At 43.4% G+C, this 25,948-nt stretch overlaps 3 protein-coding genes across 7 annotated transcripts in view; 2 read left to right on the top strand and 1 right to left on the bottom strand.

Annotated features, from left to right (window-relative positions):
- The window catches only part of CLTRN (collectrin, amino acid transport regulator), a 40,435-nt gene extending 39,295 nt beyond the window's left edge, over positions 1 to 1,140 (bottom strand). For 2 of the 3 annotated variants that reach the window (XR_004134553.2, XM_031445849.2), the window contains exon 1: positions 1,022 to 1,140. Coding sequence is in view for 2 of the 3 variants with exons in the window: in XM_031445849.2 (XP_031301709.1) it covers positions 1,022 to 1,122 (101 nt within the window). In the remaining variant the exon portion in view is untranslated. Of the gene's footprint in view, positions 1 to 144; positions 310 to 1,021 lie in introns of those variants that run through there. The other variant, XM_064483390.1, reaches the window with a different exon arrangement.
- Positions 1,141 to 1,294: 154 nt separating this feature from the next.
- LOC116150803 (carbonic anhydrase 5B, mitochondrial) lies at positions 1,295 to 14,806 on the top strand. Its single transcript, XM_064483393.1, has 3 exons — positions 1,295 to 1,458; positions 6,604 to 6,798; positions 14,346 to 14,806. The coding sequence occupies exons 2-3, from the start codon at positions 6,657 to 6,659 to the stop codon at positions 14,576 to 14,578; spliced, it is 375 nt and encodes a 124-aa protein (XP_064339463.1). The 5' UTR covers positions 1,295 to 1,458; positions 6,604 to 6,656; the 3' UTR covers positions 14,579 to 14,806.
- On the top strand, positions 14,404 to 25,875 carry POM121L12 (POM121 transmembrane nucleoporin like 12). Of its 3 annotated transcripts, none has more exons than XM_064483392.1 (4): positions 14,404 to 14,543; positions 17,872 to 17,968; positions 19,908 to 19,970; positions 24,634 to 25,875. In XM_064483392.1, the coding sequence occupies exon 4, from the start codon at positions 24,735 to 24,737 to the stop codon at positions 25,584 to 25,586; it is 852 nt and encodes a 283-aa protein (XP_064339462.1). In that variant the 5' UTR covers positions 14,404 to 14,543; positions 17,872 to 17,968; positions 19,908 to 19,970; positions 24,634 to 24,734; the 3' UTR covers positions 25,587 to 25,875. The 3 variants fall into 3 exon arrangements, with proteins under 3 accessions (XP_064339462.1, XP_064339461.1, XP_031301715.2); XM_064483391.1 differs by having other exon boundaries at positions 24,061 to 25,875; XM_031445855.2 differs by having other exon boundaries at positions 23,958 to 25,875.
- The last annotated feature ends 73 nt before the right edge of the window (positions 25,876 to 25,948 follow it).

The following is a 25,948-nucleotide window of genomic DNA, read 5'->3' as shown; positions in this document are numbered from 1 at the left end:
TGTGAACCGAGAATTGTAAATAGAGAGAGTAAAGATTAATCTCGGAGTGGTGTTGTCTCCACAGGCCCTAGACAGCAGGAGGGCACTAGGTGTTTAGGAAAAGTCATCCGAAGGAGACATCAGGAAGTAAAGAAGTGTGCTTACTCCATGCAGCTGGTTAGCATTTAAACTCGGATAGGGGGCTGGTATGAACACAGTTCCAGATGGTCCTCAGTTATGTTTTCTATCCGGTTTCTGCTCTTGAGAGTTGCGGCGTTTGATACTCGGAAAGATAATACTTTTAAAATCTAAGGCCATTTTTAGGCGAGTCTCGGAGATCTGTAGGTTCCTTTCACTCTATAAATGCCACGGACTTCTAGCTCTGAGACCTTGGCCATTACTTCCGAAAATTCGCCCGCTACCCCGTGGCTTTCCAGGACTAGACATCGCCAACAGAGGGAAAACAAGAGGCGTGTACTCGGCCAGAGCGGAACCAGAAGTGGGTGGCCTGGGAATCTAGGGAGGGGCCATGACGGATGGAGAAAATGCGCATGTGCGGAGTGTGGCCAATGAGGATCTCAGAAGGGAAGGAACGTGACCCGGGCCTGAGGGGCAGGGTCTGGACACCGTGGGAAGGAGCGCGAGCGCCAGCGCCAGCCACGTCAGAAGGGGCGTGGCTTAGGAGTAGCCCAGAGGCGTGACCTGAAAATGTGGGACTTGGGGCATAAAGGGTAAGGCGTAGCGGCTCAAAACGGCATGAAAGAGTTAGTCGAGATTTTGCCCTCAGGCAGAGGGCAGAGGAATTACCAGAGTGGAAAGCAGAGATATGGGCACAATGGAGGGGTGTGGGGTCAGCGCAATAAGCGTGGCCCGAAGGATTAGAGGAATGTGAAAGGATTCGCATCAGTCGCGTGGACTGGGCAGAGCACCGGGGCGTGGCCACCGATGGGGAGACGGGGAGACGGGGCCACGGAGAAACGTACGGGACGCAATGACGTAATAGAAAGGCGGGCCCTGATCTAGGCGCAGCATAACGACGTACCGTGAACGTGGGGGCGTAACTTTGCCGCTCTTAAGGGCGCGACAATGGTCCAGCTCCAAGGAGGGGTGGGCCCAGGCGGAGGCCAGGGGCGGGGCCAACATAGCGCGTAGGCGCGTGACCGCGGCTGGGGGCCCGGAGCAATGGCAGTAAAGGCGCAGTCATGGCGGAGGGCAGGTGTAGACCTGGGTCCTGGCTGGGCGGAGAAGTTCGGACTCTGACACCTGTACCGTCAGGACAGGACTTCAGGCTTTGCGGGACGTGGGCCGGGAGTACGGCGGCGTGACGTGAATAAGCGAAATGACGTGTCCGGCGTGAGGAGCGTGGCGAGGCGCGAAGGGGCGTAGCCAGGCGCGAAGGGGCGTGGCCAAGATGGCCGCGCGCATGAGCTTCCCATCCCGGTGGCGAACAGTCGGGTTCGCGCTCAGGGAAACGTTCTGGTAAGGTTGAGTGGCGACGTGGAGCGTGGGCAGCAGGGGGTCGTAGTCCATCAGAGAGAACTGGGACCCTCTCCTACAAACGACCACGCGCTGCGGCGGGCCCCGGAGCCGGGACAGCTGTTGGCCCCGCGAGGATGGCCGCAGTCCCAGCGGGGCTTCTTTATAGGATGAGGTGGGGGGAGGAGGCTGGGAATTGTCCCTCCCCTACTCTAATCCTGTTCCTCGACTATGGGGTTCACCAGAAAACTACACCCTCTTAGGGTTTTGTTTAAGATTTAAAGATAGAACAATTGTTCCAGAGAGTTTGGGAAGTGAGGGGATTGCAGTTTCAGAAACCCAGGCACAGCAAGCTGGGATTCACTTACATTGCCTTGTCGATCTCCTCCGCGACTATGCCAAGGTCTCTGGACGGATTTACAAGTACTGCCAGGGCAGAAGATCAGCAGCTGTCATGTGAACAAATATGAACCTTTAAACCCCTCAATTCTTTCTTCTGTCCTTTTTGTGTGTGTGCCTCGCCCCGGAGCTAGAGGGGAAGAACTTATAAAATACCAAGTGTCGGTGGCTGATTCTTTGTGGCATGAGTTAAAAGCTACTGCTCTGAGGATGCTGGAAAATCGTTGTTGTTATTGTAATTCCCTCGTTGATTTTTGCTGAGAAACCTTGAGAAATATGGAGATACCGAAAATGTGTACACCTTATTTGGGATGGAATTGTGTCAGCAATTGAAAAAGACATTGCTTTCAGCTTCCCCTTCTTCCTTTGCTGACAGTCTGGCCATCTCCACTCTGCTATTTATAAGTTGCTGCAATATAGAAAGAAATCAGAAATCTGGCGAGAGAAGCTGCCCCACACCCTACCCATAAGCTGCCCCTGCACATTCCTCAGAACGGTCTCTGTTCTCAACCTGCATTGCAGTCTACAGTGAACCAAATTTCACCCCATTCACTCTAAGGAGGGCCCTGATAAAGAGCTATACTGTTCTGAGTATTTTGGAAGTGAAAACTTTTCAACTTTCTAAGGTTTTCCTCCTTTAGTCAGAAATTGTAAACTCAATACCAGGTCTGAAATTCACCTAAAGGCCAAAAGCAGCAAGGGCACCATTTCTGTTACTGTACACACCTGCTCTGTTGTCCCTGGAGCCAGGCAAAAAGCTGCCACGACTCAGTTGGTACACAATAAAAATTCAGTGAATTCTGACTGAATGTGAATATTGAGGGAATCTGATGCAAAGAGGGAAACAGCATTTCATGTCATTCCCCTTGGGCAGTTAGTTGCAGCATTTTAAGCAGTTATAGAAATGTAGTGTTTGGCAACCCTAGATTGGGATCATACTCTCAGAGAAGTGGGTGAGAGGAGGAAGCTGAACTTTCTCAGTCAAGGTAAAGAACCATAACTTTGCATTTAAATTTCAGAGAATTGCAGAAAGCTGCCTTCCTTTCTAAATCAGAAGATAAGAAAGTGAAGAGTCAATCTGATAAAAATCAAGGAATTTTTTTTCCAATGTAATTGTAACCTTTAGTAGAGTGTTGATGTTTTGCATAAGTATGAGTCGCTTAATCAGGCAGAGTTCAAGAGCTAAGGCATTTAATAAATACATGATCTACAAATGATTTTAAAAGGCTTTCAGAATCTATTCTTTATTTACACATTCCTGTCTGCAAAACAGCAGATAAGGAAGGTGTAAGTAAAATCCAAGAGCTTAACGTAAATAATCAGTGATAGTAAAGTATGTATAGTACAGAAAGTTTACCTTCCCTGGGACCCATCCAGCTCATGGTCACATCTTTGCTGTCTCTGTAGTACAAAATGTAACTTACTGAGAAAGTGCATTCTGCATTTATACATTCCAGGACTCACTTGGAGCCCATTAAATAGTGATAGTATATTTTTAATGCTAAATTTTGCAATTTATAGTCCAGGTGCAAATTCATAAACATTTTTCTGATAAAGATCTTCCTTCCTGAAGCATATACCTAGACATAAATAATCTTATGTGTTGTTACAGGTGTTGCAGCCTAGAATTAGCTAAATTCCTTTTCTTTCTATTAGGATTTCCCTGGAACCCTCCTTGCCCCTGACCTTTCGTGCTCCGTTCCTCCCATGATTGCCTTTCACTCTTCCTTCTCCGTCTCTTGGCCTCCTTCATCACTCCATGGTAGTCTCCCTCTATACACCTCTTACTCCTGGGGGAGGGGATTTTCCTTCTCTCTAGACTCACGACCTCTCCTGAGCACCAGAGCCGCATTGCCAACTCTCCTAGACCTTTCCTCTCGCCTGCCCCCTTGGCACCTCAAATCCAATAGGATTAGCAGTAAGAGTGCCATCCTCCCTTCCCCACCTGCTCCCCGTGCAGGGTTCTGTTTCTTTATTGAAGAAGTCATCCTCTTTCTACCACAAAATAGAATATTCTACCATATTCTCTCACTTGGATTATTGGAATTTCATTTCAAACTCCACATGCCCAAATCTGAGCCACTGATTTCCCACTCAAAACCTTTCCACACACAGCCTTCCCCATCTCAGTTCATGGCAGCTCCATCCTTCCAGTTGTTTAAGCCAAGAATCTTCCAGTCATCCTCCAGTCCTTTCTTTCACATCTTATGAGCTGTATCTCCAAGATATATTCAGTACTCAACCACCTCTCACCACCTCCACTGTGACTAGGAAGTTCCAGCCCCTGGATTGTCCTGAATGGGCTCCCTGCTTTTCTGCCTCCCATCCCAGTCGATTTCCAATACAGCACCATGAATAATCTTTTAAAATATAAATCACATTATGTTCCTCCTCTACTCCAAAAACTCTATCGTGTCCCCTTTTTACTTATAGCACTGGTTCCTAACCAGAGGTAATCCTCTTTCTCAAAGGGACACCTGCAGTGTCTGGAGACATTTTGGGTTGTCACAATTCGAGGGACGGTTCCACTGGCATCTAGTAGGTAGAGACCAGGGATGCTACTAAACGCCCTACAGTACAAAGACCAGTCCTTGACAAGAGTTATCTGGTCAAAAATGTCAACAATGCCGTGGTTGAAGAAGAACCTTTATAACGGCCTAGAGGTCCACTTGGTCTGCTTCCATTACCTCTGGACCTTGTCTCCCACTCCCCTCCTCCTGGTTCCCTCCACTCCTGCCATAGTGGCCTCCCTACTGTCCCTTTCATGTGCCAGACACTCTCCCACCCCACAGTCTCTGCACTATTATATATTCGTATTTTTATATATATGCTCTTCCTCTAGATAGCCACATGACTAATTCTTTCACCTCCTTCAAGGCTGTTCTTCAATTTCCCCTTCTGTCTGAGGCCTACCCTGAGCACCTTGTCAAAGGTACAACACTCCAGAGTCACATTACCCTGTTCTACTTTTCACTGAACTGATTCTAATTTTCTGTATAATTGACTCATTTATATGCTTGCTGTTTGTTGTTTATCTCTACATACTAGAATGTAAACTCTACAAGGGGGGAGGACTTTGTTTTATTCCCCTCATGAGCCTAGGACAGGGCCTAGCATTTAATAGATACTTTATTGATGTCCTGATGAAGGAAAGAATAAAAGGGTGATGAATTGAATGAAAGGTGGTTGAAGGAATTGCCTCCTCACTGACTTTCCTGGCTCCACACTAATCTGGGCACATGGCTCGTGGGGAGCCAGTTATATAGAGATCTGCCTGGAGCCCTCACTTGTGCCTTGCAGGGTAGTGACAGCAACTCTGCTTCCTGCTTCCATTGGACACACCTCAGGTGTGGTTTTCTCTCATTTCCCTTGAGTGTAGCCTTCTTCCCTCCAGCTCAGAGCTAGTGGGGTCGAGGGCAGCAGTACAGGGAGAAAAGCTAGTTCACGGCCAGTGAACAGCAGTGAGGAACAGGAAGAGAGAGACGATGAAATGAGCACATGTGCCTCCTTGCTCAGCATCACTGTGTCCATAATGTGCTTTTTTGTATTGAATACCCTTCTTGGAAAGGTGGTATGAAGAGATTAAGTCAAGTTTGTAAGTGACGTGTCTTCAGTGCCCCCCCCCCGCGCCCCCCGTTTCTCTTCTTGTGCGTTTTAGCACCTGTCCTCTCCCTGGCATTGCTAAACTATCGAGAGGCCTCCAATAGGCGGAAGGCAGAATCTGCTCAGACCTGGACTGGTGTCTGTTTTCCTTCCGGTATGATACGCATCTCAAGACACTCCCAAGAGGAGAAATTGTACATCTGAAAGGTAGAATTCATGCCTTGTTCAACTTTGGGTCCTGGAGCAAAGGAAATGACGATAAATGTTGAAATGAAAATGTTCACTGGCAGAATTCCCAACCTGTGAGGCTAAGTTAGGTTCATATTCGAGTAGGTTTCTCTTTCAGATCATGCAGGACTTCCGGGGTCCTTCAGGTCTTAGATGAGACCCACTTCTTACAGGACTAGCATTTAAAAGTGTTTCAGAAGTATAAAAAGCCCTACAAATGACTGATGGTGGCATGCAGGAAGGGAAAACCCCTTAATACCGTCTGAGAACACGCTAGCGGTAACTTCACAGTTCTGGGTTCTTAAAATTAGGATCAACATCTCCATCACCAAGGAAGCCTCCTCGGGGCATTCCACTAAGACTCATCAAGCAGCCACATGCCAGGCACCGTGTCCCTAAGAGATGCAGCCATGACAGACAGACACTGTCCCTACCACCGTGGGGCTTCGATGCTGGGGGGATGGAGGCATCAAGTACGTTCATGATCCGTTATTTAATTCAACAGCAATACGCCCCATGACCAAGAAGAGAGTGCTGGGCTCACCAGGTGAGTGCACGGTGGGGCGGGCTTTGAGTACATGACCCTGGAGTGGATCGCCTGAAGACAGGGTAGGAATTAACCAGGCACAGATGAAGGAAGAGTGGTTCAGGGAGGGAGGAGCATCTGCACCAGCTGGAGGGAGCTTGGGGAGTTGGGAGAAATAAGTGCCCCTGGCTGGTGTGCAGACAGGAGCGTGAAGTGCATGCAGGGGAAGCAAGCCATTCTGTCCAGGGGTGACCAGTGAAGAACAAGAGTGGATACGTCATTGATTCTCATTTGCCTTCCCTCCAGCCCCACTCCTAATAATCTGAGTGATGTCTGATCGGCCACCTCTGTTGTTTAAGGCTTTTCCTCCTCTGTCCTCCTTTTGCCTCTAGGTTATTAGGTCCCTGCAAGTTCTTTGGGAGCTGGTCAGGATTTCAAGCTAAAGATGGTGATGATGAGCCGCCTGAGGGCCATTCTTCAGGCCTCCCCATGCAAGTCACTGTGGAGAGGGATCCAGATTCCGAGGTCCATGCCGGTGAGGCCCTGCAGCCTCTACACCTGCACTTACAAAACCCGGAACCGAGCCTGTGAGTACGCGGCTGCCTTGAGAGAGGGGAAGGCTGGTTGTTTCCCACCAGTCACGTGTGTTGGGTGTTGGCAGCGCTGGTGTCGGTGGCATTCCAGACTGGGATCAGATGCCTCGAGAACTGAGAATAACTCATTATTTCTCTATTTGTCTTCTAAAACAAACTTGGAAAGCTCTTTCTTTTCCTAGCTTCATTGAGATATAACTGACATATGACATTGTGTAAGTCTATGGTGGACATCGTGATGATTTGATACACACGTACTGCAAAATAATGACTACAGTAAGGCTTGGAAAGTCCTTTTCTTGACCAGTTTTAACTTGTTAAAGGGATGTCATGCAGAATTAGGCCAAGGGAGATGTCCCAGTTTCAAACACTTTGGAACCCGTTCTTTATCGTTTCTCGTTAGCAACTGTCTTTGAACTAAGGTTGATGCACAGACTGCGAATTATTTCTGTGAATCTGAACATTCTGGAAGTTGCATGTGATTGTTCGCAAGCAGTTCAGCAGCTTCACACTCTGGAATATTCCATTCCTTATTACAAACTGCAGCAGAGTGACTTCCATCTGATCAGCGTACCGAGTGTGTGATCTGCTGTGTTTACAGCAGATCAAGTGAGGCAGCAGATGGTCTTCCCTGAAACCGCGGCGCTGCTGCCACGGGGGTGGGTCATTCTGTGCTGTCGGGGGCTGTGCTGTGCACCGTGCATGTTGCGTGGCATCCCTAAATGTCTCAAGACCTCCCTCAGTGAACCCTGGGGGAAAAATAACCCTGGTGCAGAGCCACTGAGATGACAGGGGAGGATAATGTGTGTGTTGGTGGAGACATGAGTTTAATGAAACGGTTAAGTATATTTCGTAGTTAGTTATTTTATTTATGTTCCACCATTCACAGTGAATTCACACAGTTTCCAAATGTTGGTTTGCTTCAGGATTCTAGGTTTTCAGCTTTTCCTCCCTGGGTTTCCTCTCTTTGACCCTATTTGCGCATGAAAAGGAATTACTAGTAATGCTAATCTAGCTAAATCCATTGTCTTGAAACCGCTTCATAAATATATTTTTTGTAAATTTATTTTGTTTTCTCCAGTATTGACTGTGTTTTTATTAAACTGAACTGGCCTGAGTCATAATAAATTTCTGGTTGCTGGGTGTGGCTTCCTACCAGCAGGCCCACATCCTACCCGGACTGGCTTCTTCTCAACACTGGCACTTTGCGGTCTAAGGCTTTTAGAATGGAAAAAAATAGTCATATTTATTTAGTTACTAGCAGAAAGGTTTTTTTAACAGAAAGTTGAAAGTTAAGGGTCTAAAATCCAATATGCTCATGTCTTTAGAATAGTTTGCTCCTTTTGGTGCTGACGAAATCAACAAGTGGTAGCAGCTTAGGGAAGAGGGGCTTCCCTCGATTAATTTCCCACATCAGATGTTCTTGTTTGCAGGTTACTAAGACAGACAGGTGACAGTCACGATTTGATTTTGGTTTTGGCGCTTACACTGTCCCTCCCTGTTTCACCCAGGAGAATATTTGGTGTTTGCTGCCCTGGGCCCCTGAGCATGTCCTGTTTAGATATCCTGGTTCCTCATCTGTTTAGCTGTAAAGACAATACTCATTGTTTCCAGAAGCCCAGGAACCCCAGCAGAAGGCCCAGTGTATACTTGTGACCAAGAATGTCCCCAGGTTGTTGAGGGTCAGAAAAGATAATGCGGAAAGTCCTTAGCTAGTGGCTGCCACACAGTGGGGACTCAGCATTGGCAGCTACCTCTAGTACCACAGCTCTTAACCGTCATCACCATCTTTACCATCGGCATACGCTCAGCTCCTCCCTCAGATGTCTGACCATTTTTAGGATCGGGTGAAGCACAGTAAGGAATGACTGAAGGAGGAGGTGATGGCGAATTCAGAAGCGGCGTTTCCCTGGGCCCCGTGCCCTGTGCCTGACCTGTACTCCCCACCACCCGGGTAATCACTGGTGCCACGTCAAACTGCTGTTTGCTCTGATGTCAAAGTGCAGACAGTAAACGTTGACAGTCCTAACTTTGGGGACTGGTAATATGATAAAATAAAGATAAAAGCCTGCACCTGTTACCCAAGATGAAAAGAAAATCAGTTTCACTTCATGTATCACCTAGTGAAATTTAGCCTAATTTTTGTCACATAAAAAGTTTTAGGCCGGAGATGTTAGACTATAGGAAAATAAACTTAATAATGTTAATTTTTAATTTAATGAAAGAGAAAGAATATCATCTAAAATGGAAATGGTACAGACTGTTATTATTCTATTGATTCTTAATGTACTTGATCCCTACTTTTAAATGGAAGAGAAACATTTCTTTTTAGGACATCACGGAATAGAATAGGACTATATAAAATGTAGTGACTAGCTCCATGTATGAATTTATATGTGAATACAAATGTATTCAAATTTCATGTGGCTGGCACTTAACCATATTGGAAATTTTCATCATCTGAGAAAGTTCTAATTGACCGGACTGGTCTGGATCATAACTGAACTGTGTTAAAAAGTTGTTCTATTATTTCTTCAGATAATTTTAAGAGCACTAATAAAGCCTGGAGAACAATACTGTTAAAAAGCTTGTTTTCCAATGTCTTTATACACAATTCTGTTAACCTCTAGATAATGTAGGCTGGGATACCCTGACTATGTTGTCTTCCATTAACTTTCAGATAATCTGGAGAAACAGTGCATTGATTAAGAGCCCTTTGGAGTTATACTAATGGCCTCAGGGGTATCTGCAGCTATAAGGAACTAACAAATAGCTCTGAACTGACCACCGGGAAACGTGGGCCTTAATCTCCTGCACTGATAACTGCCTATGATGCTGTGGTTAGCATCAAAGTGCCATCTACAGCCCTGATGCTTTAACAAGGCAATTTGTGATTCTGTGACCATCCTCAACAAAGTCACATGGAGGGTCCCTGTGTATCTGTCAGTGCGCTAAGCCCCAGGCCTGCTAGGATGGTGTTCAGTTTGATGGGGAAATAGCACATCTCAAGGAAAAGGACAGTACAGGGCAAGGCACAGGAGAAAAAGCTAACGAGGGCATAGAGCAACAATGTCCAGTAGATAACTGATGTGAGCCACATAGATAATTCTAGATTTTCTAATAGTCACATTAAGAAAGGGATAATGAAACAGGTAAAATTAAGTATAGTAATTTAACTCACAATTTCCAAAATATTATCACTTTAATATGTAATCAATATAAAAATCATTAATGAGGTAGTTTACATGATTTTGTAATGTCTTCAAAGCCCAGGGGATACTTTACATTTACAGCACCTCTCACTGACTGACCAATGGATTAGCCTGGCACGGTTCTGGAATTGCATGACAACACCAGAGTTCGGGACAAGTGAGGAGAAATGACGTAGTCTTTCACATGAGAACAACATGATGAAGGTGGCAGTTTAGGAAAACTGACAGATGGTGACACACAGTCGAGGGGAGTGAGAGAGAAGAAGTAACCAAGAGGCTTTGCATAAAATCTGCCATGAAGAGGCCTAAACTAGGCTGGTGGACATGGGCCAGAGAAGAAAAGATAAACCTGAAAGATCCTTAAGGAAGAAACACTGTGGTGATCAGCAGAGTAATAGGAAATAAAGATAAAAGGAGAAGGAACCCTTCCCAGGGATGCCCTTTATATTGTACATTCACTCGCAGGCAATGATGGGAAGCCAGCTCAGATCATGGGGCATGAAGAGCCATGGGGGAGGCAGCTAATTAAGCATATGTGCATATAATTATCATTATACCCATGTAATAAATGTTCTTAAAGGAAAATATTAGAATCCTGTGATTTAAAGAAAAAATAAGAGGGGATCATATACAAGATAGTCTGAGAGGTGAGGAAGTGACATTTTTGCTGAAGAGGTGACAAGCCAGAATATAGGAGCCAGTCCTGAGCTGAGTGAGGGGAAATTGATTTCTGAGGAGGAGGAGCAGGAACGGAGGGGCTAAGGCAGGAATGGAGCTGAAAGAGGGACAACCCCCCTCCCCCGAGGCTGGAGCTATAGGTGGTACAAGCACAAAGCAAATCAAAGCCAGGATCAGTCACAGAAACAAGAACTAAACCTGAGCACATGGCATCCGAAGGGCTTCTGTCAATGACCGTGTGGTGTCACTCCCTTAAACCCTGGTTGAGAGAATCACTCTGTTTATTTCATTTTCCCCATACAGGAAAAAACTGAATATGCAGGCTCTGTCAGTCAGAACACTCAATCGTCTTCTTACTTTGAGGGAAAGTATGAGCAACTATCAAGAAATCATTTACTCTATTTTGTTAAAATGGAGCAAGAGGAAGGGAGGAGAGAACAGAAATGTGAATTTATGTTTAGCACAACAAGCCCTGGGCAGAAGCTGGCTTCACTATGGGCACAGTGACCAAGGACCCCCTAGTGGGGGCTGGTCTGGGTCCCTAAAGGAGGAGGTGGGTGGGGGAAAGAAAACCTTCTGGAAGCTGAACTTGTGAACTGAAGGGCACACATTGATAGGAGCGTTAGGGTCATAAAAGAGCAACTGAAGGAAGAGGCCCGGTTTCCTTGGGCTGGTGTCTGCCTGGGTGAGAGGAGAATCCAGGCACTCCCTGTCTGAGGTGGGGGGGGGGGTGACTAAGGGTGAAAGAGGGCATCTTCTTGGGGGTCTGCTCATTAATCCCCACTCCCCTAGTCTCCACAGAAGACCCTCATGAATCAGTTTTGAAGGGTGTGACTTCAATACTCAGCCTCGGCCTCAGCGTCTCAGAGGGGACAATCTTTAAAACCGAACCTGGGTGGTTCTAGGGGTTTCTGGTTTGCATTCTAATCAGATCGTGATATTAAAATATTGTACTGGTTCAAATGCCTTTCCTATTTTAGATTTTGAAACAAAATTCTTGTTCCTCTCTAAGGAACAACTTCCTTTATATTAAGTAAAATAAATAAAAATGTTGGGTTCAGATCTCTCTAGGGTGAAAATTGTACTATGTTATAGAAAGTAATAGAAAAAAAAAGAATACTCTGAGTTTGCAAGAGATCATGGTTGCTCAACTTTGACATTATTTTGACATTTGGAGCCAGATAATTCTCTGTGCTGTGGCATGTTTAGCTGCATGCCTGGCGTCTACTCACTGGATGTCAGTAGCGCCCTCCTCTAGTTTTGACAACCAACAAAGGCTCTGCACAGTGCAGAATGTCTTCGAGGGGCAGAATTGCTCCCTTTGATGAGACCCACTGGTCTACTCTCAGGAGGGTTCTATGTCTGTATCATTTTTGCCCACCCCGCCCCCCCAAAAAAGTAAGGCTAGGATTTTGAATTTATAGCTTTCATCAGCTACCCAAGCAAAAGAAATGTCTCTGCTCAAGGAGGAAACCAGAGACAAGCTTGTTTTTATGAAAAGTGCCGTGCCAGTCAGCCTGCCATGCACAGGGTGTTTGACTGGGCAGCAGCTGCCTTGTCACTCTCTCAAATCCTTAGACTCATTCTCAGCGGTGGGGTGAGGTGCAGAGGGTCACTGGTGATGATTTATCTTGACTCAGATTTTGTCTGGTTTTCCCATTGGCAGAGAGCTGGACCACCCCGAATTATACTCGGGGGTTCTATCCATCATGCCTGGATGTCTCAACAGCTCTCTTTGTGTTACAGGAAATCTGCTGAGATTTGTCAGGGACTCGCCACAAAGACCTGGTGCTTGTCTCTGGTAGAAAAATCACTATCAGTGATGTCATCAGTGCTCATGTGGGACAAAGTATGTGTATACACCTTGATATACAATGTTGTTAGGTATTCATGTGACAGACAGAACTCCAGAGACCTTAGCAATGCTAATATTCTACCCAGGTTTTGCAGGATGACTGCCTAATCCTCCCAGCTGGCTTATGTAAGAGGTGAACTCAGTATACACGCTTATATGGGACCACATCATCCCTCCAGTGGGATTTCTCTCTGGTTCTTTTCCCTCTGACACACTTCTCTGCTGTGATTCAGGAAGTGTTCGAATCTGTCCTTCAGGGCTTAAGTGTCCCTGTGTCTCTTTCTACTCCATGGTGTGACCGGGTCAGTGAGAAAAAATAATTTTCTCTGTACCCTTCCAGATTCTTGGCTGAGACCCCCCTCTCCAGTAATAAAAGACAGATTAACAAAAGAAAAGCAAACAGATGTTTCATAACATATATACCTCCTATATACATGGGAGAGACCCAGGAAAACTCAGTAACTCCCTGAAATGGCCCAACCCACCACCGTCAATACCGTCTTCTGCTAAAGTCAAAAGATGCTGAGAAGGAAAGAAGGGGAGGCCAATTACAGGAGGTTATTAGGCAAAGCACAGTAACCAAGGGTAAGGTTCATATGCAGATTTAAATTGGTGCCTACTCCACTGTCAAGAGTTTCTAGAGATTTAGAATCGTCCTTCTCTTCCTGATACAAAAGAGGGACATCCTTAAAAATGGAGATTTCCCTTATACGTGTAAATGTCTCTTACAAAAAGTAATCACTACTAGGTTTTCAGAGCTTCTCCTATGTCTGCTGTTTCCTTAAAATAATCCGTATGCCAAAGAGGCATATTTTGGGGTGGCACACTCTCTTCCCCCTCAACAGGGCCTCCAAACACTGAACATCTTACTTACATATCTCAAATTAAGAAATTACTCCTGTGTGTGGGACACTTTGCACGACCCTGTAAACACCATACTGTCGAGAGATGGGACCCTGCCCTGTCCATGCTCCCATCTCGTAAACCAAAGCCTGGGTTAGGGAGACTTCAGGCTTGGCCCTTTGCAGGGGGCAGGGGACTGGCTGCAAAAAAAAAATAAAATAAAAAAGGAAGGAAGAAAGGAAAGAAGAAAGAAGGAGGGAAGAAGAAATTACTCCTTTTCCTCCCAGATTCATCAGTATCTTTCTTAATTTTTCCAAAACCCTAGAGTATGCCCCATCTCAACTGGAAGCCTATAATATTACACTGTGTAAAAGGATCCCAGAAATCTTTCAAACTGCAAGCTAAATTATAGGATGCATGCTATGCAAGCCTTTATTTTTAGTAGCCAACCAATTAAAAACTTACAATGCTTGACTGAACATTAGCTTTCCAGAAATTCTTCCTCCACTTCCCCCATTTCCTTTGTTGAAAGTAAGTCCATTATTGAAAATGTCATCAATTTGTCTCAGTATTGAAAACAAGTCTGGCAGGTGGGGCCCCAACAATTATCAATAAAGAAAAGAAACTCATTGGAGAACACCCTGTTTCTGCATAGTGCTAATCTCCACACATTGTACAGTTACCACAGGACTGGGTCGCACTTGCTTCAGGTGAGATTAGAAGGTCAACTGAGGTGTGTTATTTTGACAAGATATCAGAAGGCTGTTCCTCCACAAGGTGTACTCTGACCTGCTTTCCTCCTCTGCCCTAGTCTATCCATTAAGCCCCTGAGTAGCCCATTCCTAAGACTGAGATTTCATCAGCCTCAATAGGCTCTCCACAATGAGAGTTTCCTGGTGTGGGATCCCAGCTAGTAGGCCTCTCAATGACAGCCCTGATGTGCTTTCTCCCAGTGCACCCTCTCTGGGAGAGCATGGACCTGGTCCCAGGGGGCGAGCGCCAGTTACCCATCAACATCCGGTGGAGGGAAAGTGTCTACGATCCTGACTTAAAACTGCTTACCATCTCTTATGACCCGACTACCTGCCTACACATCTGGAATAACGGGTACTCTTTCCTCGTGGAATTTGAAGATTCTACAGATAAATCAGGTGAGAGCCAGACCTGTGGTCTTGCCTGGAGTTAAAGGGACAGTGTGATGTCAACATAGGCTACACTGCTTCTATGGGAGCGTGGACCTCTTTGTTAGCAGTGGCAAGGGACTCATTGGACCTACTTCTTTTTTTTAATTATTAAATACACACAACATGAAATTTGCCATCTCAGCCATTTTCAGTGTACATTTCAGTAATAGTAACTACATTCACATTGTTGTGTAACTGTCACCACCATCCATCCCCATAACTCTTTATCTTGCAAAACTAAAACTCTATACCCATTAAATAATAACTCCTTATTTTCCCCCATTTTACTTTTTGTTTCTATGAATTTGACTACTGAGTACCTCATATAAGTGGAATCATACAGTATTTGCCTTTTTATGACTGGATGATTTCATTGAGCATGTTTTCAAGGTTCATCCATATTGTAACATGTGTCAGAATTTCCTTCCTTTTTAAGGCTGAATAATATTCCATTGTGTGTACAGTTAGCCCCTGGACAACACAAAAGCCAGGGGCACCAACTCCACGAAATTGAGAATCCAAGTATAACTTATAGCCAGCCCTCCCTATCTGCAGTACCTCCATATTTGCAGATTCAACCAGCCACATGATGGATCATGCAGTACTGGAGTATTTACTTTTGAAAAAAAATTTGAGTGTAAGTGAACCTGCACAGGTTCAAAACCATGTTGCTCAAGAGTCAGCTGTGTATATCACATTTTGTTTATCTCTTCATCTGTTCATAGACACTTGAATTGCAGCTGCCTTTTGGCTATTGTGAATAATGCTGCTACAAACATGGCTATACAAATATCTTTTCAAGATGCTCTTTTCAATTCTTTGGAGTATATACCCAGAAGTGGGATTGCTGGATCCCTCTGAGACTTTTTTGAGTGTATGAAAAATGTCCCTTTTCATTTTTATGCATGTTTCCTTCTACTAGTATAAGTAGTATTTTCTATTAATACATATATCTCTATGTATAGATTCTTTAACTGATGTGGAAGATAGGGCATGAAGTTAAAACTTTGCTAGAAATTTATTTTCTGTGTGTGTTAAGTGTATGGTAATCTTGCTCTGCTTGTTGACTTTATAGATAACTTCTGTATTAAATAGTAATAATACTTAGTTAGATTTTAAATGATAAAATTGCAATACAGTTGATCCTTGAACAATACAGGTTTGAACTGCCTAGGTCTATTTATACATGGATTTAAAAAATTTTTTTTCCTTCCAGTTTTATTGAGATAGAATTGACATACAGCACTGTATACTTTGTGTGTGTGTGTGTGTGTGTGTGTGTGTGTGGTGGGGCGGGTAATTGGGTTGTATTTATTTATTTTTTAACGGAGTTTCTGGGGATTAAACACAGGACCTCATGCTTGCTAGGTATGCACTCTACCACTGAGCTATACGCTACCCTCTACACGGATTTTTAAAAATAAATACATACTACAGTACTACTTCGTCTTCTGTTGGTTGAATCTGCAGATGAGGAACCGAAGATAATAAGGAGGGCCAACTATAAAGTTATACGCTGATTTTCGACTGAGAAGTGGTCGGTGCTCCTAACCCCTGTGTTGTTCAAGGGTCAACTGTACAGAGTAAAAGGCTAGTCAGGCAAGAAAAAGACATTTTATATCTTTGGTCACCCAGTACCATGTATGTATTTTGTCATTCACTGATTTATTTATTCAACATTTACTGAATGCCAACCATGTGCTAGACATGGCACTAAGTGCTAGGAATACTAACTCAATTCTTGACCTCCCAGAGTTCAGAGTCTAGTGAGAGAAGCACACATGAAATTAGAATTTTAAAGCAAGTGTGATTTGCAAAAGGGTTTCTGAAAGTGCTGTGGAACCACAGAGGAGGGTGTGATGTAGACTGCTCAGAAGAGTCACTAAGGAGGGGACATCTGTGTTGGGTATTGAAGGATGAATAGCAGTTTGCCAAGAGGATTAGAAGGGCATTCCCGACAGAAGGAAAATCATGTGCAAAAGCGGATGTTCAGAAAGTGGCCAAAAACCAAAGTGGCCGGAATGAGAATGTATGTTGTGGAGAGAAGCAGGAAGAATGGTGATAACTGAAGTCTAAGAGGGCAGACGAAAAGCAGGCTTATGAGACACTAGTTACTTTTAAGCCAGAGAGTGATGTAGCATGATTTTATCTAATTAATTAGTCAACTGCTTTTTTTTTGTGGCTTAGAATTCTGGCTTTCATAGTATCTTTTTTTAAAATTGGATTTATTATTTTTTAACAGTATTATTTATTTATTTATATTTTATTGAAGTATACTCAGTTTACAATGTTGTGTCAATTTCTGGCATACAGCACAATGCTTCAGTCATATGGGAACATACATATGTTCGTTTTCATATTCTTTTTCACCGTAAGTTACTACAAGATATTGAATATGGTTCCCTGTGCTATACAGTATAAACTTGTTGTTTATCTGTATTATATATATATATTAGTTAGTATTCAACTCTTTATTTTTTTTAGATTAACCCAGTCAACAATTCAGGACTACAGGGTCCAACTAATCCATATGGGAGATGGTGGGAGCCTAAATGAAGGCTGTGGCAGTCAAAATAGAGAGAAAGCAAGTTTTAATAAACATTTTTAAAATAAAAGCAATAGGACTTGGAGATGGAGTCCTCTTCAAGTGAGGAGAAGGCGAAGTTAACCATGACCTTGAGGTGTCTCGCTTAGGAGGCTAGGGGGATAGGAATGCCAGAAAGTTCATGAGTGATGGACAAGGAGTAATTTATAGGGAAATATAAGGAGCAATAAGGAAATAAATTTTCTTCTTACAACTTTTCCCCTAATTTAATATTAAATGTTACATTAAAAATTATAGAAAGAAATACATTTTAAGTGGTGATCCCTCAAAAAAGAAATGTGTCTTCTACTCCTAATTCCCATAGGGAGAATCTATTTCTCTCAAGATAAGCATCTTTTCTCCTTTTGATCTAAATGGATTTTGGATTTTAGTATTTCCTGCAAATGAAGATGGGAATGAACAAACATCGATCCCTCACTGAGATGTTACTTGCTTTACTATATAATTAAAAACTTTTTTCTCCTCAAATAAATCCCTTTTTTCCAAAGTAGTATTAATTGCTGCTCCCACATAAATTTCTTCCTGTTTTTTAGTTCTATCTCATTTTGCATCAGATTGTCATATGCTTTCCCCAGTGGCTTTATTTTGGGTGAAGAAACATATTTAAATATTGTAGCTTGAATAAGGCTGTCGATTTATTTTGGAGGAATCCTATATTGTCAGGCACTAATTCTTTTACTGGTGTTTCAGCTGCACTTGGTGCATCGGAATGCAGTCCAATTTGAAAGCTTTGGGGATGCAACAACTGGAGGAAGATAGTTTGGCTGTGATAAGAAGACTTTTAAAGGTAAAAAAAATCTTACCAAGTTTAAATAATGTGTTGTATTCTAGGATGAAAAGATTGAACATTAGAATATTGTTATTTACTTTAAGAATATTGGGATCAATACATTGGTAAGATAAATAATGCTTAAAATACAAGATTGTTAAGAATATATTTCAAATGATATAACACTGTGCTATCCAGTATTGGTAGCCACAAGTCATGTGTAGCTATTGAGCACTTGAAATGTGGCTGGTATGAGTGAGGAAATGAATTTTTAACTTTATTTGATTTCAGTCGATTTTCATTTAAATTTAGGAACTGACAGTTCAGTTATTGGAAAACTTTTAAGAATGTTTGGAACAACTTGGGTATGTGTATCTAGATTTTCAAGCATAAAAAATACAAATCAAGTATTTTTGATGAAAATTTACCATTCAAATGGATATGTGCTATATGTTTAAAATACACAACAGATTTTCAAGACTTAGTAAATTTTCATATTGATTACATATTGAAATGACAGTATTTTGAATATATTTGGTAAAATAAAATGTTATCAAAATTAAGTTCACCTCTTTTTTGTTGTTGTTGTTGTTAACTTTTTAAATGTACCTCCTAGAAACTTTATAATTACCTCTGTAGTTTGCATTACGTTTTTATTTTTAGGCACTGGTATAAAAGGATAAAGGCAAATAACACTAAGTAAATGATAGTTAAAATGTGAGATTTGTTAAGAATATATTTTAAATGGAGTAAAAAGATAAAGGCAAACAACTATGGGAAATGATAAGGAAAGGAAATAACATTTATGAGCACAATGTGACTATACATTTGCTGAGTGCATCGTTTATCTCCCATGGAAGTCTCTGATGGCAAACGATCATCTCCATGTTTTAGATGAAGAAAGTGAAGCTCAGTGAGGTTAAATGCTTTCCTGCCGGGTCACACAGCTAGCAACTGGAGAACTGGATTGAAAATCTGTGGTCACACTCCACACAGGGCCTCTGAGCTCCTGCAAGTTCTGCAGGTGCAGGCCTCCTGCAAGCTCCCTGCCTTAGTCCACTCAGGAGGCTTAGTGTTTCAGGGGTACCCAGGTTTTGTTTTAATCAGGTATGATAAGACATATAGGCATGGAAATGGTTGTCACGAGGGAAGAATTTTATTATACTCACAGATACCTAAAAAGAGGAGACATGGCACACCATGCAGGGCCATGTGGGGAAGCACCATGCGTGGTCAAGAGCGAGTGGGCAGAAGCTTTATTGTGGTTTCCTTGGGAAGGAATGGGTGAGACAACATAAGCAGGTTTAGGATTAGCTAGTTTAGATAATTTCAGCAGGCTCTGGGGCATAGAGGCTTTCCCTCCTTGTCTGGTATGTGGCCCTGTGGTAACTAAGAATGGCTCAGAGTGTAAGAACCCCCATAAAGGAGGTAGTTGGGGTCTGAGCTCTGGATTGGTTGGTTTGCATATGAAAGGCATGCTCCCTGTTGTTTGGTCTCTCTAAGAATTGGCTAACCCTGGGAGAGGCAATCCCTCTCGTGTCAGCAAGGCCTCAGATATCAAAGCATCAAACACAGAAACTGGAAAACATAGTTAATTACACTGAGGCTTCTGAGGATTCAAGGACCTGAACTGAAATCTGGGCCTGACTCTGCTCTGGCTTGCTCTGAGAGCTTCGGCCTCCAAGCACCAGTGAGACCCAGAGAGGGAGGCTGATGGAGCAAGGGACACCTTTCCCTAAAGACTGGGTTCCAGCCTGTCAGCAAACAGCCAGCTCATTTGTTTTGTATCTACATTCATTCAGTGATGTTTACAACATTCTAAATTGTCAATTTAAGTGCAGTTTCAGTACCTTGGATTGTTTTTAGGTAATCACCAGGTATCTGATTTTAATTTACATTGTATTACAATTCCAGAGTGAGATGTCATTTGTTAATATTTTCTTTCATTGTTCTTTAGCGAGGCAAACATCATAAAGAGCTACAGAAATTGGTGGATATTGTGGCATTGATTACACATAAGGTAATTTTTTCCCCCTAAATCACTTGCAATATATTTTGTTTCAGTCTCGGAGTGAAAACACTAACAAGGCACTTTGAATTGGGAGATGTATTTCACCTCAATGTAATTCAGGTTCTCTTTGCAAGTTGCCTTTTAAGACAACTTGCCATTTATGACACTTGTGTTGAGAGAGCCCCTGGCCCTGGGATACCTTGCAGGGGACAGAAGTGATTTCATTAGGCACAGACCACTCTGGTTTGGTTGCCATGCCACTGAGCATGCGGGGATTCAGGGACAAAACGAATCCCCTCCTCTGCTCCTGACCCCTGCTCCTTCCCAGTCCTTGTGGAAACACTTAGGGCAACCTTCTGGAATCTAGCCACCCTCTCATGGGCAGGGAGCAAAGAAAAGTTGGACACAAACATGGCTTGTTCAGCTTTAAAGAACAATTACCCACAAACTTCAAGTTGGATACCTCTGTCCAGCCCCCATGATTAATTTGCACTGCACTTTTATACATTAGCCAAGACAGGGAAGCAACCTAAATGTCCAATGACAGATGACTGGATAAAGAAGTTGTGGTATATTTATACAATGGAATACTACTCGGCCATAAAAAGAATAAAAGAATGCCATTTGCAGCAAGATGGATGGAACTAGAGACTGTCATTCTAAGTGAAGTAAGCCAGAAAGAGAAAAATATCATATGATATCACTCATATGTGGAATCTAAAAAAAGAGAAAGAAAAAGGACACTAATGAATTCATCTATAAAACAGAAAACAGACTCGCAGACATAGTAAACAATCTTATGGTTACTGGGGAAAATGGGTTGGGAAGGGATAAATTTGGGAATTTGAGATTTGCAAATGTGAACTACTACATATAAAAATAGCTTTAAAATTTTTCTTCTGTATAGCACAGGGAACTATGTTCAATATCTTGTAATATCCTTTAATGAAAAAGAATATGAAAATGAATATACGTATGTATATTCATGACTGGGACATTGTGCTGTACACCAGAAACTGACACATTGTAACTGACTGTACTTCAGTTAAAAAAACAAATTTGCACTGCACTTTAGAAAGGAAAATTCTATTAGTCTCTCTTGAAAAAGAAAATCCTCCTTGTTTATGCATCAGCTGCTGCCTAATGCCTCCCAAAGAGTTCAGAGGAGACCACCTGCTGTAAACTCACTAGAATGGAGGGAGAAAATGGTTTTTGCTATGTTCCCACTGAGGAATATAAAAAATACAAGTTGTCAATTACATCTCAATTTTTTTCAAAAGTCAATTATATTTCAATTTTTAAAAGAGAGATATGCAGTTAATTATAGGAGCAAAATATGAGCATGATTCTGTCCTAAGGTGCCCAGAGGTACCTGTGGCTCCTCTGGACCACTGTTAGTTCCTCAGACTCCCCTAGAATCATCACCACATCATCCAGTTCCTGAGTGGATTTCACCACTAAAGGATAGCTTGATGGACCCTTCTCTTGGCCAAGATGCCCTTGTGGAATTTGAGTTGTTTGCTTCCATCTGCCTGATGCCTGCCTGCCCGGATTACTGGACCTATTCAGGGTGCCTGACTACCCTGCCACTCCCTGAGTCTGTCAAAATGATTAAGCAGCAACCTGTAGAGGTTGATCATGAATGGGTACATTCTTCCCACATTTTTATGTAAGGAAATTCTGGTCTGCCCCTTTGAAACAAGACTGGGCTCAAAAAATGAAAGAAAGAGAGAGAGAAAGAAAGAAAAAGAAAGGGAGAAAGAGAGAAAGAAAGAAAAGAAAGAAACAAGACTGGGCTCAAACTTTGGCATCAGTTTTTAACATCTTGTAATGCTTATACATTTTTATTAAAATGTGCTAACATCTTGTCTCAGTTTGAACATGGATTTGGAGATACTTCAGATTAACCACAGAGACGAGTAGAAGAACATAAGCTTTTTACTTTCATTCTTGATGATAACATATATTTTACTGTATATGCATTGTGTAGAATCACCATAAAAATTAAGACTCTTTAAATGGAAAAATGCAGGCTGGAAATGAATGTGTTCAAAACCCTATAATTTCCTTAAGGGAATTTTACTATGAAACCTCAGGCTAAAGACATAACCCAACAATATCTATTCAGAAATTGTATTCTAAGTCAGGAATTTTTACTTCATATTTATTTTTCCTTTAGAAACTAAGATTAACTGGTGGTTAACACATTAATAGAGAAAATCCTGTTTAATTCATAAACTAACTAAACTACAATAATAACTGCTTTCACTTGTATGTATTGGGTTTTTATTGCTTAAAATTTTTTCACTAGAATAAAAGTTTCCAAATTCTTTTTTATGAAGACAACAGTGAGACCAAAATCCACCAAAGATTGGACCTGCCCCCTCAGAAGTAAACAATAGGCTAATATCTCTCAAGAATATTTAGAAGAAAAGGAAGAAAAATAAAATATTAGAAACAGAAAATCCAGCAGTATATCAGAAGAAATATATACTTTGTCTAAGTAGGATTTTTTTCTAATAATGCAAGGATGATTCAATATCAGGAATGATATCATATGATTAATGTACTTTATCCCATTAGCAAATCTAAAGGGAAAACTCACATTTTCATCTTCATATATTCCTAAAACACATTTGACAAAATTCACCATCTATTTTTTAAACATTTAAAAATAAAACAGAAATGAAAGAATTCTCTAACTTGATAAAGTAGATTAATCTCAGCTCAAAAGTAAATAGTATGCCTAGTGTGGAGAGGATATCTACTAAGTCCACTATTATTAGCATATTAAATATTAAATTGAATTAAATTCTCATAGTAGCCAATAAAGTTAAACCAAAAAAGATAAGAAATTAGAAAAATAATTAGTGGAGTACCATATTAATTTATAGAAATCAATTCCTTCAACATAAAAATCACATTTAATTAGAAGATATAATGGAAGAAAGAACCCTACTTACAATGGAAACTAAAAAACTAAAATACTTTGCAATGAACTTAACATAAAATGTCAACAAGAAAAGCTAAAACATTCCTAAGGGACACAAAAAACACGAACTAATAAAATTCATGCCGTGTTATTGAATAGGAAGACAACATAAAGACACCTTTAATGTCCATTCCCCTTATTATTCTCCATGGATTGTTTATTCTCCATACATTTTATGTGGTCCCAATAAATATACCAATAGTTACATCTTGGAAGGCTATCTCGTGCATTATAGGATGTTTAGCACCATCCTTGGCCACCACCCACTGGATGCCAGTAGTAGCCCCAAGTACTGACAATCAAAAATGTCTCCAGACATTCTCTAATGTCCATTGCAAACTCACCCCTGGTTGAGCACCACTGATACATGCTAATCTCCAATATCAACTAACCAGTGAAATCCCTTACCTTTTGCTGGGTGAGAAAAAACAGATGTCTTCAAAGTCAATGAAAATGGCTTCTAATTAATCAACAAGTTGATTTACCAGTAAAGGCATAGGGGTGACTGACTTATACCTGCCTGCAGCTTATCAGCCAGAAGACTGGATTGTTGGAGGTTTTTAAACAAAAACCAGAATGAAACCCATTGGGTTATATTGCAGATAGGATGTGGGAGATTCTGCAGACATTGGAAAGAAAAATGCATTAGAAGAATCCACACCCAGTAGCATTTAAAACATCCAGTCTGATGCCATTACCACCTTAAGAGGTATATTAGACATGTATGAAGAGTCATTTCTGTTATGGAAAAATGTCTTTAAAAGAAAGTTATACCATGAGAAAATTTCTCTCTTTTCAAAATCATTTACCTGGGAATCATTCTTAAATAAGAAATCAGTCCATCCCCCCTTCCCCACAAAAAAGGAATTCATCACTGAGTAGAGAGTGTTAGGGACCTCATTACCCCATGCTGCCTAGGCTGACCACACCTTAGTGTCCCAAAATATTTAGCCTCTCTCTAACCTCAGAAACCCTCTGGTGCTTCCTCATTAAACTCTATTTAGTGTCCTCACCATTCAGACATCCAACTCTCAGGTGTGGATTGAATCTGTTGGCCACTGTTGGATTTGCTGCAGGATTCTACTTTCTGTCTGTCGCTTATCCCAGCATTGCAGCTGGCTCAGTAGGAGTCTTCTGGATGTGCTTCTGAGGGAGATTTTCACGAGAGATTGATTCATACCACTGTGAACAAACTCCAAACCTAAGCACTATAATCAATTACCAAATAGCCCTTGGACATTTTGTTTTTGAAGTCAAATGTTTTGAACTATTAGTGGAAAATGCGCCTCACTCTACTCCAGTATTACCAGTAGAACTGAAAGAAGACAAATGGCAGTAGTATACAACAGAGAACACTAGCTGTGAATGGATGAAGACTGAAATTTTAGGAGAGTCCACATTGAAAGAACGTTGTCGGGGCTAAAACATAAATCCTGACTGCCTTTCACCATGTCCTTAAGAGCAAAATTGCAGTAAGTGACGTTAGCAATCATTCTAGAAGAATAAAACACACATCCCCTTTACCAATACAAGTAAATTTGCTCTTTCCTTAAAGGAGCATTCAAGTGCATTATGCTCATTTTTACAATCATGAAAGAGAGGGCCCATCTGTGAATTTTCTGTAATTTTCAGACCTGGTAGAGAGTATTCTATTTTCTCCCTTTCACGTCACATGCAAAGTCAAGGCACTCCTAGGCCCCTGGGCCCAGACCAAGCGCGGGGCGGAAGTGGGAAGCAGGAGGTTCCCCGCCTCAGGCAGCACGGGCGCCCGCGAGACCCGGATGTCCGCGGGGCGCTGCATCTGCGCGCGCAGGACCCCGTGCCCGGACGGCCTCGAGGAGCCGACGCCCTGTGCGCGGGGCTTACAGCCAAAGCCAACCGTCGCCCTCGCCCTGTGCGCTTCGCGTCTACGACTCCGAGGACGTGCGGAAGCCGAAGCCCCTCGAAGGCCCCGCCGCCGCCGCCGCCGCCGCCCCGCGATCATGGGCAGCTACCTGAGCAGCTACCTGGGCACAGCCAAGGCCACGCAGCCGCTCCCCGCCCGGGAGCGCCGGGCCCCGCGGCCCAGGCCCGCCCTCAGCACCAGCCGCCTGCCGGGCCCCGATCACTGCCCCATCGTGTGCATCCGCCCGGTCCTGAGCGACAGCCCGCCCCCTGCCGCCCCGCCCCGCCGCCGCGACCACGACGCGGCCCGCCGGGCCCTGCTGCCCGAGGCCTGGAGGCGCGTTCCCAGCGGGCCGCCCCTCCGCACCACCGTGGGGCTGGATCTTCTCGGCCGTCGCAGGAGTTACCCGTGGGCCGCCCGGAACCCCCGCCGCAGCCGGAGCCTGGTGACCATCAAAATCGCCCCGCCTCAGCACAGAGGGAGCATCTACTGCTGTCCCCCCGCCCAGGAGCAGCCCGACCCCTGCGCCAAGGAGACCGTGCTGAGGGCCCTCAGCCAGTGCAAGAAAGGGAAAAGGAAGTTCGACGGGCCGCTCTGGTTTGAGAGCCCCGACCCCAAGAGAAGCAGTCAGAGCCCGGAGCGCAGGCTGTCGGCCTTCCAGCCCGTGTGGAGAGATGGCGTCGTCCGGTCCTTTGTGCCCAAGACTGGGCCTCTGAGAAGCTCCAGCTCCCAGTGCAACCGCGACTGAGAGGAGGACACTGACTCGGGCCTGACTACCCCCGGCCCCCTCGGACCCCCCCCCCCCGCCCATCTCCCCTGGGCAGGACCCCCAAGCCCAGAGCCACCTCTCCCACCCTGCAGAGCCCGCATTCAGGAAGCACCGCTGAGAGCCAACCCTTTGCCTCCTCCTGCCCACCCGCCCCTCCTGCCTACTCCCCAGAACACCCTTCTCGGGAAGGGATGCTCTCCCTTACTGCCCAGTTTAGAGTTTAAAGGTTGTTCTTTGTTTAAGTAATAAAAATTGTTTTATTAGCCTAGAGATTGTCATTGTCTTTCTTTCAAAGGTTCAAATAGTAGGATTTGGTCCACACCATGGTTTCTCCACCCTGG

This window comes from Camelus dromedarius, chromosome X, assembly GCF_036321535.1.
Source record: "Camelus dromedarius isolate mCamDro1 chromosome X, mCamDro1.pat, whole genome shotgun sequence".
Taxonomy (NCBI): Eukaryota; Metazoa; Chordata; class Mammalia; order Artiodactyla; family Camelidae; genus Camelus; species Camelus dromedarius.
Note: the sequence above shows the minus strand (reverse complement) of the source record. Positions and strands in the feature narration are given on the sequence as shown.

What these genes read in the sequence shown, in the direction of transcription:
- POM121L12 (XM_064483392.1), top strand. Translation starts at nt 24,735, where the DNA reads ATGTCCGCGGGGCGCTGCATCTGCGCGCGCAGGACCCCGTGCCCGGAC.
- LOC116150803 (XM_064483393.1), top strand. Translation starts at nt 6,657, where the DNA reads ATGGTGATGATGAGCCGCCTGAGGGCCATTCTTCAGGCCTCCCCATGC. An exon ending in CAAAACCCGGAACCGAGCCT is followed by an intron (nt 6,799 to 14,345) that starts GTGAGTACGCGG and finishes GCTTTCTCCCAG; the next exon opens with TGCACCCTCTCTGGGAGAGC.